This window comes from Ananas comosus, linkage group 12 (genome assembly GCF_001540865.1).
Source record: "Ananas comosus cultivar F153 linkage group 12, ASM154086v1, whole genome shotgun sequence".
In the NCBI taxonomy this organism is placed as follows: Eukaryota; Viridiplantae; Streptophyta; class Magnoliopsida; order Poales; family Bromeliaceae; genus Ananas; species Ananas comosus.
The window spans coordinates 1,904,256-1,918,560 of record NC_033632.1 but is presented as its reverse complement, the minus strand read 5'-3'; the positions used below and the strand labels follow the sequence as shown (position 1 = coordinate 1,918,560).

At 35.0% G+C, this 14,305-nt stretch overlaps 3 protein-coding genes across 3 annotated transcripts; 2 read left to right on the top strand and 1 right to left on the bottom strand.

Annotated features, from left to right (window-relative positions):
- LOC109718019 lies at window positions 691-2,223 on the top strand. The gene is made up of 2 exons (XM_020243999.1): window positions 691-1,329; window positions 1,881-2,223. Exons 1-2 carry the CDS (start codon window positions 1,014-1,016, stop codon window positions 1,922-1,924), a joined length of 360 nt encoding a protein of 119 aa, XP_020099588.1. The 5' UTR covers window positions 691-1,013; the 3' UTR covers window positions 1,925-2,223.
- On the bottom strand, window positions 2,731-6,408 carry LOC109718727 (cytokinin dehydrogenase 6-like). Its single transcript, XM_020245117.1, has 6 exons — window positions 6,129-6,408; window positions 5,488-5,810; window positions 4,944-5,071; window positions 4,377-4,655; window positions 3,461-3,726; window positions 2,731-3,116 (listed from the first exon to the last, which is right to left on the bottom strand). The coding sequence occupies exons 1-6, from the start codon at window positions 6,386-6,388 to the stop codon at window positions 2,816-2,818; spliced, it is 1,557 nt and encodes a 518-aa protein (XP_020100706.1). The 5' UTR covers window positions 6,389-6,408; the 3' UTR covers window positions 2,731-2,815.
- LOC109718923 (putative GPI-anchor transamidase) lies at window positions 7,738-12,673 on the top strand. The gene is made up of 10 exons (XM_020245409.1): window positions 7,738-8,002; window positions 8,736-8,777; window positions 8,866-9,010; window positions 9,813-10,042; window positions 10,524-10,581; window positions 10,992-11,069; window positions 11,190-11,278; window positions 11,440-11,521; window positions 11,790-11,969; window positions 12,334-12,673. Exons 1-10 carry the CDS (start codon window positions 7,821-7,823, stop codon window positions 12,469-12,471), a joined length of 1,224 nt encoding a protein of 407 aa, XP_020100998.1. The 5' UTR covers window positions 7,738-7,820; the 3' UTR covers window positions 12,472-12,673.

Below are 14,305 nucleotides of genomic sequence, written 5' to 3'. Positions count from 1 at the left end.
CACTTCCTATGCTCGCTCTTTCCCCTCATTCATGGTTTTACTTGTTGAACAGCTTTCATATCGTATTTGGGGAAGGTCTAGTTAGACTTTTGACAACAAAAACTTTAGGAACTCTTTTCTTCTCTTCTGACTTTTAGATCAGATCTTAGAAAGTTAAAGCTCGAATTTGAAATTTTTGCATTCTGCTGTTGCTTGGAGTTGTCATTTGTGTTGAAAACTGGTAGTACTTTATGAACAACTGTTGAAATAGGGCTGGAAACTGCAGCTTGTCTCTCATGGATACAAACATCTAGATTTTAGGAACAACATTTTAGTGGGGAACTGACCATCCCTAAGGCAAGTGACAAAAAGTTTGGTGGTTGGTATTCGAGATTCTAAATTTGAATTTTAGTTGATTCACATTTTCAGCTAAGTTTATTTTTAAATGAAATAAACGAAGCGAATAGCGTGCTAACTATCTCTCAAAAAAATAATAAAAAAAAAATTTCAGTGGGGAAGTTCCGGAATGGCAAGAATTGTACTTGTTATCCTACAGTCTGGAAAGTTTGCATGCACTTAAACATGTCTGGTGAGTCCTGCGACAACAATATATATGTCATTACTCTTGTCGAACATAAATTCTCTCTATTGTCCGGTTCGAGTGTCTTTTCACCCACAATGGATGATTCCGCCGCTCATTCGAGAAAGAATTTTACAGGCCGTTGAATAGTCGACTGATCCTACGGATCAAAAATGGTCCCGTTTTGAATGAAAATTTAACTGTTATTATTTTATTTTATTTTATTTTTCTTGCTTGCGTGTGTGGGAGTAGCGAAGCTACTTCAAAACATCACCCCAAAGCTGATCATAACAGTAAATAGTGAGGGAAGCGAACGGCGTAATACAATCCCCGAATAACTCGCTCACCACGCCGCATCGCAAACCTTATTCTTATTCTCCCCAATCCCCCTCGTCTCCTCCTACATCCCAAGATTAAAATTTAAAAATAAAAAAAAGAGGAAAAGGAAAAGAAAATGGGAACCCTAAGGAGCGGGGTGGCTAGGGTTTTGGGGAACAAGGAGAACGTGATCCACGCGCTCCTGCTGGGCACCTTCGTGGTGCTAGGGTTCCGGTCGGAGGAGCAGCAGCGGCAGATCGAGGCGCTGGAGGCGGAGAGGTCGTCCCTCCGCGCCGCCAACTCCGCCATGTCCGCCGCCATGTGGTCGTGGCGCGAAACCCTCTTCCGCCTCGCCGACTCCCCCCCGCCGCACCCCATCTCCCTCTCCCGCCTCCGCGCCATCTACGGCGAGGACGAACCCCCCATCCCCCGCGCCGCCGATGATCGCACAGGTATACCCTAATCCACCCTCCCCATATCTCTATCTATTATTCTGTCCATGATTATGATTAGTTTCCACTCTCTAGCATTTGTTTCCTGTTGATACTAAACTGTCCCTTATCATTATATATTCGACCACTTATAGTCACCGTCGATTCTTCTTCATAGTTCAGATCCATTCGACCTGCAATTTCGCCGCTTGCGGGAATAGAAAATTGTTGGCGAGTAGATGATTCCTCATTATCTATACTTTTGGATTGTGAGCTCATCATATTGGAGCTTTTCATCCGCAAGGGGCCCTAACAACAGAGATGCCACGTCGGTTGTAAATCGAACAAAAGCTCATTTCTAAAATGTGGCGATGTATATTCGGCATCATCTTTCCTTAGCATTTTCCTAATATGCGCGATCATGCACATTGCTGCTTCTCGGTGCTTGCTATGTTCGCATGCCTCTTATCTTTCTTATCTGACTACCATTCATTTGGCTCTTCGATCACATCAAATATAAGTCCGTTTTGGGTGGCGTCAAAATTTTCTTCTGATTATTTTTTGATCTGCAGGTTCGGGAGGAGATGATGAGGAAGAATCGATTTCCATATCTTAGTTTTATTTCTAAATCTCGCCTTCTTTCTAAGTTGAAAAGGGTGGTTGCAGCCATTCCTCGTGTTGACGGCATGTATCAAAGAACGATGGCTTGTTGTAAGCCACTTGGAAAATTTTGACATAAAGTTGCAGTAAATTGAGTTACTCTGTGAACTTGTTATATTACACTGGAATCATCTTGCTATGGTCTCCATAATCAGAAGTTCTAGTGATTACTTGTGGTGCTTCCCCGATCTCGCCTCTTTGGGGGATTTTCTCCTTTTTTCATGTATTTTATAATGTGATCCTTTTGTTTTAGTCTGTGGCTTGTCAGTATTCTTGGTTTCTCTCTAGTTTGAAGATATATAATGCATCTCGAGCTTCGTTGGTTCTTCATTATGATGATCTAGAATCATAGTGCTTGTTTGGCGTGATTGGAGTTTATAGAGAAGTGCTGTTTGAGTAGACTTTTTTAAAGCGCTAATAGCCTTCTCACTAAAATTAACCCACGTGATATTGCTTCCGGCTGTAGTAAAAATGAATGCTTTCAAATTAGAGTTTCTACTTTGGGTCCTAGAAGCACATTTGAATGTTCCGTTGTATGGTGGGAGGAAAAGCTCCAACACTTCAAATCCATGCATATGCTGAAAACAAAATGCTTGGAGAAGCTTCTTTAACATTTAGTTCGTACCGACCAAATTTATGCAATTGACTAAGAGTTTGATAGTCAGTAGTCGATATTCGAAATTTGAAGCTTAGTTGTTGTATATTTTTAATTGAGTTTATTTTAAAAAAATGGAACACTCAGAAACTAATATCAAAAGCCCTCTCAATTTATTTAGCTTATATAGAAAGCTCCCTCTTTCAAGTCTCATCACATCACTTTATTATGGGGGGGGGAAAAAAAAGAACATTAGATGAGAGGAGAGGTAAAGATCCTTTGCCCAGGAGCCAATATATTTTTTGGGTCATATTTCTTCTTCATCTGCACGAACCAATCCCACTTCTCACCAAAGTGCTCTTTCCAATCCTCAGTGTTCTCATAGTGAGGCATGTACTGCTTCACATCAATGCCATTTCCCTCACAGAACCTCAGGATTTCTTCATTTTGCTTCAGCACCCCCTCCAAATTATCTGGGGTAGTTGATAGCAGAAGCCCAATCTTGTAGAACACATCCTCTTTGGGAAACACCAAAGACATCTTCTCATCCCACCTAAACAATTGTTACAAAATCCCAGTTAGATGATATCTCATTTACACATTATTACATTTATGTATTTTTCACAAAAATTGCTCTTTAAAAAAGCTCACTTTGCTTACGTATGCACCCTTGTGACAGATATGAATCTTCCTCCAAAATATTAAAAATGACACAACATGATATGATGCGACACAAATAAGAAATAAGCCAATGTTTTATAAATTTCTAATCTAAATACGGGATTTAGATGATATTCAGAGATTGATACGATAACATGATTATTAGCTAGAAACACGCCTCGCAAATTCAGATACAAAATGGTTGCTTACTAGGTAATAAGTGAGAGAGTAGCTTACTTATATTTGTCAAGAGGGTAAACCAATATGACACCCATGGGCTTGTCCTTTTGATAGACCCCTTTGAAGACACCTTCATGGAAATCATAGATCCTTGATTTGGGCACCAACAAGTTGAGCCATGGGTGTGGCACATCCCGTAGTCCATCTTTCCTTAGCCTCTCGTTCTCTAGTTGCACTCTATCAAGGAAGCCCACATAGGAGAGGTCTTTGGTGAACTTGAACCCAGGTGCATAGTTTAGCCCCTCAGTTAGGGCTTCTACTTCCTGCAAATATTGGTTATGGATATATAAGATCCTGTGTGGTCTGGCTCTTAAAACAAGTTTTCTATTTTAAGTAGTGAGGAGGTACTTGTTAAATGAAACTTTGAAGCGGAAAGCTAAAATGAGCTTTTGGTATTAAAAGCAAAAGTTTCAAGTCGAATCTTTTAGTTCAGCCAAAGTGGGAAGCCGTTGAAGATATTTTCCTAAAAACTAATTTATGATATTTCAAATAACTATTCGTTTTTTTTTTAAAAAAAAAAAACAAATTTCTACAGAAACTCTAGCAGGAGACATGCACCTATCATCGTACATTCCATTGTCAATAGCATTAAAGTATAAAAATAGGTTAAAAGGAGTCTAGCCAAATGAAAGATGATAATGAGTTAGGACTTTATTTGGCACGGCTTCAGTTTTAGCTTCTCTACTCAATACGCAATAGTTGTAAAGCTTTTTAATTAGTAGAAAGCTGAAACAAGCTTAACTTAGATATCAATTGTTTCTAGATTTGCATTGAATGTTTTGGATTCAAAATTTGAATTCAAGTCCCACCTAATGGGTAATGGGTAATCATGTATAATTTTCTGGATCAAAATTCAAAAGAGATTAAAACAAGTAACTAGCTTTAACCATTTAACCAGAAATTTAAGCCTTACCTCATCGACAGTAAACACGGTATCATCACAATAGTTAATAGTTGCCTCTAACAAGTAAACTCCACCGTGTTCCGCCACGAGTTTGGTGATCTCTACGACATCATCGTCGGAGATGAAGGGGGACCTCCAATTTTTAACATGTTTGTGATCAAGGAAAACGAAACCTTCAAGATAATCAAATCCCTTCCTTTTTCCTGGAGCCCCATCTAGTGAGATGAGGTACTCTTCATCTTTAGTGAATGCCTCAAAGCTAGAATAAACTAGCCCCACCCACTTCACCTGCATGTGGTCATGTAATTGTGTTACTATTTTGGCCAGGTATTTACCAAGTTCCCTGCAATGTTGAATTGCAATTAAAACCTCTAAGATTACATGTGCATTATTCTATAATTCTTCAAACAAATGACTCTTTGTCTACTTATCTTTGTTAAATAATAAGCAGCAATTTATTAGAGCATAAATTGTTGTAAACCAATTTGTAACACAATGAAACATTATATGTATAAGAAAAGTAAATCGAGGGTATGTACTTAAATGTATTTATTAAGTTGACGTTGCTTAAATTACCTTACTCGGTGCGGGTTCGAGTGCGATTCGGGCTCGAGTAATGATTCCAAATTGCCCTAGCCCTCCCAGAGAAGCGTAAAACAAGTCCGGGTTTTGGTTCTCCGAGCAAGTCACTAGTTCTCCTTTTCCTGATTTTCGTGGAAAAATAATATTCTAATATTCAAGTAAACACTTTAGTCCATAAAGTTTTACGTGTGACATTTTAGTTCATGAATTTTGTCAAACAATATTATAACTATATTTTAAATAGCTTCTAAACTTTGTTTAAAACAAATAGAATATGCAAACTGCATTAGTTAGATTTTTCAATAATATATGATACTAAAGTAGACTAACTGTAAAATTTATAAAATTAAAATATTTTGGCCCAAACTATAGGTCCAAAATGTATAAAGTTAATATTTTATTATTTGGGCCTATATATGGTCCCTTATATATTCAATTACAATTTCGTTTTTATCCGATTTGGAACTACTGGCGTATCACACACTACTAGAAGTACTTTTGGAAAAAAAAAAAAAAAAGTAGAATTGATAAAACGTACCAGTAATGATGTCCAATTCATGCACATTTCGAACCTGCGGTCCGTGCCGGAGAGCCTGCCCGCTGATCCCACCGACGGTGAGGGAGCCACCGACGGTGATGTCCAAGTAGTCGAGCCATGTCCGCGGCCCAAACCCATGCTCCAGTGTTTCGTGCATCAGTTCGGACCACATTTGCTCGGCCCCGATGTCCACATACGGACCCAATGGCCCACCCAAGCACACATTGATCCTTCTCTTCTCGCCGTCTCCGGCGAGGGCTCTCATGTCCACCGTGACCCCGCCAACACCGACCGACTGGCCTCTGTCCGAATGCCCGCGACCCCTAGTGTTGAGAAAGAAATATTAGAACACTATTCTTTACCGGTTTAGTGTATTTTCTATCCAATCTCTATTTGTTACTCTTTTTAGTTTTCTCCTAGATCAGATACTAAACTGCTTGTCGTGTATAACTATCAGTTAAATGTTATCTGCGCACAACGGTGTAATGTGGGTCGTGTTAGACCAACATGCATGGGTCAGATGTGCCGTTTCGGCCTGCCCTTTTACGGTCCTAGGATCGTTACGACTCAGTTTGGTCGAGTCATTATAGGACCCATGTCATGCCGAGAGTAGTTCATGACAAAAGCAGTGTGTGTCACACCTAGCGGTGATCGTGAAGGGTTGTGCAGACTCGAATGCGGTTCGAATGAGTCGGGCTATGTCAGTCTCATTCGAGGGATAGAATATAGCGTACGGACGGCCACTGATCACACCACCGAAGTCAGAGGAGACGGATTCGAGGGTATCAGGGTCGGCACGAATCTTAGGAGAAATGTCGAGGGCTCGGAGCTCCAGTGGGAGCGCAGACTGCCTAACGGTTTCAGGCGTGGCCGCGGAGGATGGACAGCCCAGTCTGGACATTGCTGGTGGTCTTGGATATGGTTGTGTGCACTAAACCTGCATGCAGGCAGCCACCAATGTTTATAGATGATATTTGCATTTATAACCGCTAGATATGCTAGATATGCTAGATATGCTTGGATTGTGGTAAAAATGTATGGAAACCCCCTCAATTACATGCCGTTCTGAAATTGCTCCTACAATGCACTGTGAATTTATTTAAGAGTACAGTAGTCCTTTTAATAAAAAAATTAAGTTAACGGGTAATTTATACTGCAAACACTCTTACAGTTTCATCATCTAAAAAAATGAATATTAAATAAATAAATCCCTTAATTTTATCGATATAGACCGTTATAATGACGGGGAATCACAATAAAGAAGGGACTGAATTGAAAAATTAAACTTTTAGGTATCGTTTGATTCGAGTATAAGTAAGAATTATTTATTTACAGAAATAGATATAGTTAAAATATAATAAGAACTAAACCAATTTTGTGTTGGAATAAATTGGGTTGTTCTCGAATTAAAAAAAATATCATTTGGATAATAAGATAGGATAAAAAAGAATATGTGAATAGTTATAAATAAAAAATAATAAATTAACGTCTCTCATTTATTTGAATTTGAATTTTTATATTTATTAATTTATATTTTTAAGTTTAAATTTATAACTCTTTAAATTTTAAAATTCAGAATTAAATTTTAAATTTAAAATATCAAATTTAAACATTTCATTTAAATTTTAAATTTCAACTTTAAATTTAATTAAATTCAAATGAAAAATTATAAAATTATTAAATTTTAAAATTTAGAATATCAAATTTTAAAATTTAAAATTTAAAATTATAAATTATAAACTTTAATTTTGAGATTACAAATTATAAATTATAAATTTTAAAATTTATTTTTTAAAATTTTAAATTTTAAAAATAAAAATAGGTATGGGAACAGTTGTTTCCAACAGTTGTTTCCAACTGTTGTTCCCACTGTTAGCAAGTTTCTCCAGGATTATTAATTAGAATTTAATTAATTTTGTTTTTGATTGTTTCAGGGATAAAAATAGGACAATAATTTTAAACTTTATATCGAATTATCCTAGTTTTTTACAAATATCCGAAAATTAAATCAATTTCAAAACGCTTGTTGTTGAGTCAGGGTGTAAATGGATATGGATATCCGAATTTTATTCGAATCCAAACTCGAACAGAGCCGATTTTACCCGATATAAATGAATATGGATTTGAATATGAATATAAAAAAAAAAAAAATCTGACGAATTCGAGTTCGGTATGGATATTTTTAAAAAGTCCGAATCCGAACACGACCCGAACCCGAACCCCGTCTCGGTACATTTTTCACCTTCCTCCGTTCCCCGTTTATAGAACTCGAACTCTTCACTCCATTCCACGGCGATCTCCAACTCCGGCGGCTGCGGCGGCGAGAGGGCGACATGGCCATTGATCGCCGGAGACCCAAACCCTCGCGGCGGAGCCACTTTGTGATCCGTGAAACCCTCCTCCTCCTCTTCCTCCTTTTGATCTGCGCACCGTCCCCTTCTTCTTCTTCGTCGTCGTCGTCTTCTTCGATGCACAACAACAACTGGGCCGTGTTGGTTTGCACCTCCAGATTCTGGTAATCGTCCCATGCCGTCTCCTTTGCTAATTCTTTTGATCTAACTGTGGAGTAGGAGAAATACGCAGATCGGTTTTTTTGGTATCTTCTTTTGTCGATCTATATGTGAAATAATTTTGGTTTGAGGGATCATTAGAGTTTTAATTATATGTATGTTAGTTAGGAATTTGATTTCTAATTCCTACCTTAGGAAAAAGTACACTTGAGCATCAGTTGTTCGTTGAAATGACTTTTAGAGGTCTTATTATTGACTGGACTGATGAAAACTGCTGAAATTTCCGGAATTTAGCTGTTTTTTTTTTGGATAGGTTAAACTATTATAATTGTGTTTTTGATTTCCTGCTAATGTATTTAGGCCATGAAAACCTCTTTGTTTAATCCAGTTGGTGTCTACATTGCGTGAATTCTACTGTTTATTGTGTGTAAAGTTAGGGTTTTATATAGCTTAGAATTTACTTTTTATTAAAATACGTGTAGGAAGAAGCTAAGATAATGCATCTGCACAAAAGTGGACTTATCATAGATGGTAATTGTAATCTTGAGATGTCAAGGTGCTAACCATTGTAGTTTAATCGGCTTTTAGTGTCTTGTAATTTATGTTTTGTTGTTTTTTCTTGCATGTTTGATGAAGTTTGAGTGGAGTCCTGCTATTTCTTTTTCGTCATTCATTGGATCATTATACTACAATCTTTTTTTATCGGTTGGCCAACTTATATTTGCAATTCTCGAACAGGTTTAACTATAGGCATATGGCGAATACTCTGTCACTATATAGGTAATTATTGCTTATATATTTTTGTTCAAGTGTTCTACTTTTGATGTTCAAAGCTTGCTCGACTTAAGAAGTTACTTTTACTCTGCAGGACAGTGAAGCGACTAGGGATACCAGATGAGAGGATAATACTTATGTTGGCCGATGACATGGCTTGCAATGCCAGGAATACTTATCCAGCCCAAGTTTTCAACAATGAGAACCACCAGCTTAACCTGTATGGAGATAATGTTGAAGTGAGTTTCTCTTCTCTGTTATTTCTTTTCTCTTTAATGCAGGAAAAAAAAACCCAAATATTTGCTTAGAAAAGACATCAAGCATGCAACCTTATGTTTTCTTCTGTTTAGCATCAATGCCAAGCTTACATTTGGGAATAAACTTAGAACTAGAGTGAAAATCCTGCCCCTTATAGTTATGTGAAAAATGGTCACATACTGAACACCCATTGTATATTTTTTAAACTTTATCAGTGAAAACACATGGTCTTTACCTGATTCATTTACTGCAGTTACGTTTTGTAACACATCACTCAAGTATTCCAACTTTTAGAATTTAACTTCATTCATCAATCTACACTCTATACTCTATAGTAGAAGTTTGCCGATCGGACTGCCGCTTGATATTGGTTTCTGAATAATTGATTAAGTTGCCGTGGAGACTGAAACTTCTATCAAGGAGGAGATCTGTCTAGTTGGTTGTGCTGTATAAGTTCATAATGAGAATGAACTCATTTGATGCTGTAAGTAAACGGGCAATAATTTGAAGTATGACTTTTCTTACAAGTTAAAATGTACTGATGCTCACTGTACTATCTCCTTATTGCAACTGTCACCAAAACTTTTTCATTTAAACACTTTGGTGACTGAACTTTCTCATATATTGGAAGGCTATCACCGACTTACAAAATATCGTAATTTTTTATTATATTAATGAAGATATTACCTATTTTCCTGTAAAAGAACAACTTGTTTCTGTTAGTCAAGGATCGGTCATTACTCATTAGTGAGATGGTGATCCATCTTTATCCTAAAATAACAGGTTGATTATCGAGGTTATGAGGTAACTGTTGAAAACTTTTTACGAGTCTTAACTGGAAGACACGACAGCGCTGTTCCAAGATCGAAGCGTCTTTTAAGTGATGAGGGTAGCCATATTCTCTTGTACATGACTGGGCATGGTGGGGATGAATTCTTGAAATTTCAGGACTCTGAAGAGCTTCAGAGCCATGATTTAGCTGATGTGGTGAAGCAAATGAAGGAGAAGAATAGGTGGGATGTTTGGTATTTACTGTTCAGTTTCATTTAACCTGTGTGATATGTTTTATTCAAATAAAGAGAAAGATGTGAAATAAAATTCCAATTCAATGTTATAACTAGGTCCTTATTTTTGTATTTTGTTGTCATTTCACCTTTTTACTTGAATTCCTCCATTAAATCGGATAGGAGTATCCACATAACCATCAACTAACTGTCAAGTTAGCAACTTTTACACTTCTTATATTGGCAATTATCTGGGTGTTTACATCCAATTTAATGGGGAGTTTAGTGAATAGGGTAAGATTGCAAAGTAATGCAGAGGTTAGGAACTCAACTATAACAATTGAAAGGTTAGAGCCGAATTGAATCTCCTAAAGGTTGGAACCTCCAGTGCAACTTATCCTATAAAAGTTGCACATTGCTTTGGTCTTAGGGTTATTTTGTTGTTATTATCTCTGACTGGTATGGTGCATCATATTTTGACTATTTTTAGATTCAAGGAGTTGCTGATAATGGTTGATACTTGTCAAGCTGCAACTCTTTTCTCCCAGGTTTGGTTCGCATTTCCAGCTTTCTAGTATTTGCAGTGAAATTTACAATATGCGTGAGAACAATTTCTCCATTTTCTGAGAGTTGCAAGAGCTTAGTTGCTGACGCATCATTGCTTGACATACTGTTGTAGTTCCATCTAGAAGTTGGCTCTCGTATATTTTCTAGGATTCTTAAGATTATACATAAGAATTTGTGATATAAAAATGAGTTAGTCATTTTGAATTTTACCATTTGTTCTGATGAGAAAAATACATTATTTAGTTGTGTTAGCAGCTGGTGCTTGTGAAATTTAGTGTTTCTATTAGCAATTAGAGGAACTGGCGTAATATATTTTTAGCTATGGCAACTGTAGTCCATCAATTCATCTGAAATTAGTTCATTATTGATACCAACGTGAAAATTTTTTCAGCTTAATTCACCTGGTGTGTTGGCAATTGGAAGCAGCATGAAAGGAGAAAATTCGTACTCTCATCACCTTGACTCAGATGTAAGAACTTACATTTTCCCATTTATGTCAAATTATTTTTTCTCTTAAGTATTTTCATCAGCGTAGTTCTACAATTCATCACAATGAACTTTTTCCTGATCAATTCATCCATCTTTCTAGATTGGTGTGTCTGTTGTTGATAGATTCACTTTCTACACACTCACTTTTTTTGAGAAGCTGAACATGTACAGCAATGCCTCATTGAACAGGTAAAATATGAAGCTTGATCGTCTTTTAGAGCTTTGTTGGATTTTTCCCCCCAAATTCAGACTTTGAAGGGTGAAATCCTACTGATTAGCAGTATCTGTTGATACCTTGTGTATCCATACTATTAATATTTTACTGATTAATAAACATTTACATTTTCCAGTCTCTTCGCATCATACAATCCTACTTTGCTGATGTCTACTGCATATTACCGAACGGATCTTTATGAACGACCCTTGAATGAGGTATGAACCATGATAACGAAGCTATCTAATGCTTTTTAGTCATCCTCAAGTCATTTACTAAAAATTAAGCATTATTTCCATTATTTATTTGCTAATGCTTTTTAGTCATCCTCAAGTCATTTACTAAAAATTAAGCATTATTTCCATTATTTATTTGCTAATGCTTTTTAGTCATCCTCAAGTCATTTACTAAAAATTAAGCATTATTTCCATTATTTATTTATTTACAACGGCTGCTTTATGTAAATTCTAATTAGGCTGTGGTTAGGTACCTGTCACAAATTTCTTTGGGTCAGTCATGAAAACAATGCACACAGACTCTGCTTACACGGGCTTCTCCATTACACCTGAGATTGAACTTCCATTGTCTTCTGAGGACACGGCCGCCGATCGAATTCTATTGGAAAATGAAACTCACAAGGAAGAAGCAAATAGTGATGAAGTAAAAGTAAGTATCTGACAAAAGACTTGTTTGGCCTGTCTAGAATTTCTGCAGAAATATTGTTCTAGTCGAGCTGTTCAAGAAAACCTTTGAAGCTTTGAAGCCTTTTTCATTTTATTAAAATCGAAATTAAAGCTTCGCCACTGCAGTGGAAGCAAAACTTCAAATTGGAGCTTCTGCTTTAGAGGTCGCAAAGTTAATTTTAGCTTCCTACCATAAGAAAACCCATTGACTTTTTATTTACCAAATTCCTGGTGTTTCTTCTTGGGGTAGAGCTGTTACAGAAGTACAGAGAAACAGACACTAATCTGATCACTGGATTCGATGCTATTAAGAAGCTAGTACTAACAATCTCCGACTTGTTCCCCAGGATAGAAGCTGCAGTTCTTATGAATGGTTGAAAGTGTTACAAGATCGACTGGCAGATGAGAAATCCGACACTATTGTGATGTATGGTCTGGGAACGATGATTCTGTTGCTCACTGTTTCGACCTGGTTATCAACATAAAGCTTCATGAAACTCCTCCATTACATTGTGTGTTTTGTTGTTTGTTCCACTCCATAACATCTTAAGGGTAAACGTATTGAATATTCATGGCTAGTACTTCACTTAATCATACAATTTCTTAGGATTAATTCATTACCAAATATTTACTTCGTCTCTTACTGTGCTTCTGCTTTAGAGTTCAAATAGAGTTTTCTTTATCTTACTCTATTGTATGCTAATGCTTGTGTCGGATAATGACGTGGTGCAGGTTGTTTCCTTCATATTTTGAACTTTCGAAGATGAATTAGTTGCCTGCAATTTGGTTTGTATACTAAGATGTTCATATCAACTATTAATGAATATTACCAATTAACATTAGCTTGGATTGAGTTCTCGATTGGACTTATGCTTACTTGACATGGCCGTTGAATCGGGATAGCAACCAATTGTTGATAAGTTTTAATTTTCCTTCGTGTTGGTAGGTTTCATTTATGATTAAAACGCGCCTAAAAGAGGATAAAAAGTTAAAAGAGTGAAGCTTTTCAACGAGGCTTCGTAGCCTCGTAGAATAGACTTTGATTCGCTATTACATATTAGTTTTGTCTTCTATCCGATGATTCGTTACATATTTTTTAATACTAAAATTAAAAAAAAATTAAATTTTAAAAGAAAGGATTATAATTTTTGAATGGAAATAAAAGTAATACGCGGTGGCGTATTGAAATTCCTTAATAAGATGTTATGTTATTGGAGAGCTCTCCCGTGAATTTTTTTTTTCCTAATAAAAATTAGGAGCCCATCTCTTTACGACAGTTGCATTTATAGCATTAAAAAAAATGTCCCAATAACAATATTAGGGCATGTTTGGATACACAGTAAAATATCTCCACGGAATTTATAAACTGTAGTTTCGGTCTAGATAAAATAGAGAATCCTGCAACTCTAAAAAATTCCACGGATTCAATTTTTAAACTGTTTCGATACGCATTGTACAATTTCAAAGGATTTTTCTAAATTTTAAGATTAAAAGTTAAAATTTAAAATTTCAAAAAAAAATTAAAATTTAAAATTTGATATGTGAAATGTGAAATTTTGAATTTTGAATTTTAAATTTTAAATTTTCAAATTTGAAATTTACAAATTTAAAATTTAAAATTTAAAAATCTAAATTTAATTTTTAAATTTTTTAATTTTTAAATTTAAAATTTGAAAATAAAAAATTTAAAATTTAAAATTAAAATAAAATTTAAATTTAAAGTTTAGAAAATAAATTTAAAATTTTAAAGTTAAAATTTGAAATTTGAACTATGAGACTTGAGGTTTTGAAAATTTCAAATTTAAAATTTGAATTTGAATTTAAATTTTAATTTTAAATTTTAAAAGTTAAAATTTAAAATTTAAGTTTAAAAATTTAAATTTAAAATTTAAAATTTTAAATTTATATTTGAAATTTTATTTAATAAAAAATTTAAAATTTAAAATTAGATTTTAAATTTTAAATTTAAAATTTAAAAATAATTTAAAAATTTAAAGTTTAAATTTGAATTTTGAAATTTAAAATTTAAATTTTAAAATTCAAATTTTAAACTTTAAAATTGAAATTTGAAATTTAAGTTCGAATTTAAATTTAAAATTTAAATTTAAATTAAAATTTTAATTTAAAATTGAAATGTGATTCAATATTTAAATATTTAAATTTTAAATCTATGTTGAAATTTAAAATCTATGTTGAAATTTAAAAGTTGAATTGATACATTTTTTGAATAAAGCGAGCTAAAGAATGGTGGAATTTTTTTCCTTTGGTAGAGTGGATTATAACTTTTACTCTATTTTTGCGACGTATAGTTTAACTATA

Excerpts from the sequence above, each read along its gene's own strand:
- LOC109718019 (XM_020243999.1), top strand. The coding sequence starts at position 1,014 with ATGGGAACCCTAAGGAGCGGGGTGGCTAGGGTTTTGGGGAACAAGGAG. Across the intron at positions 1,330-1,880 it reads CGCCGCCGATGATCGCACAG|GTTCGGGAGGAGATGATGAG; the intron begins GTATACCCTAAT and ends TTTGATCTGCAG.
- LOC109718727 (XM_020245117.1), bottom strand. The coding sequence starts at position 6,388 with ATGTCCAGACTGGGCTGTCCATCCTCCGCGGCCACGCCTGAAACCGTT. Across the intron at positions 5,811-6,128 it reads CCCTTCACGATCACCGCTAG|GGGTCGCGGGCATTCGGACA; the intron begins GTGTGACACACA and ends TCTCAACACTAG. Across the intron at positions 4,656-4,943 it reads TCGAACCCGCACCGAGTAAG|GTGAAGTGGGTGGGGCTAGT; the intron begins GTAATTTAAGCA and ends GACCACATGCAG.
- LOC109718923 (XM_020245409.1), top strand. The coding sequence starts at position 7,821 with ATGGCCATTGATCGCCGGAGACCCAAACCCTCGCGGCGGAGCCACTTT. Across the intron at positions 8,778-8,865 it reads AATACTCTGTCACTATATAG|GACAGTGAAGCGACTAGGGA; the intron begins GTAATTATTGCT and ends TTTACTCTGCAG. Across the intron at positions 10,043-10,523 it reads CAAATGAAGGAGAAGAATAG|ATTCAAGGAGTTGCTGATAA; the intron begins GTGGGATGTTTG and ends GACTATTTTTAG.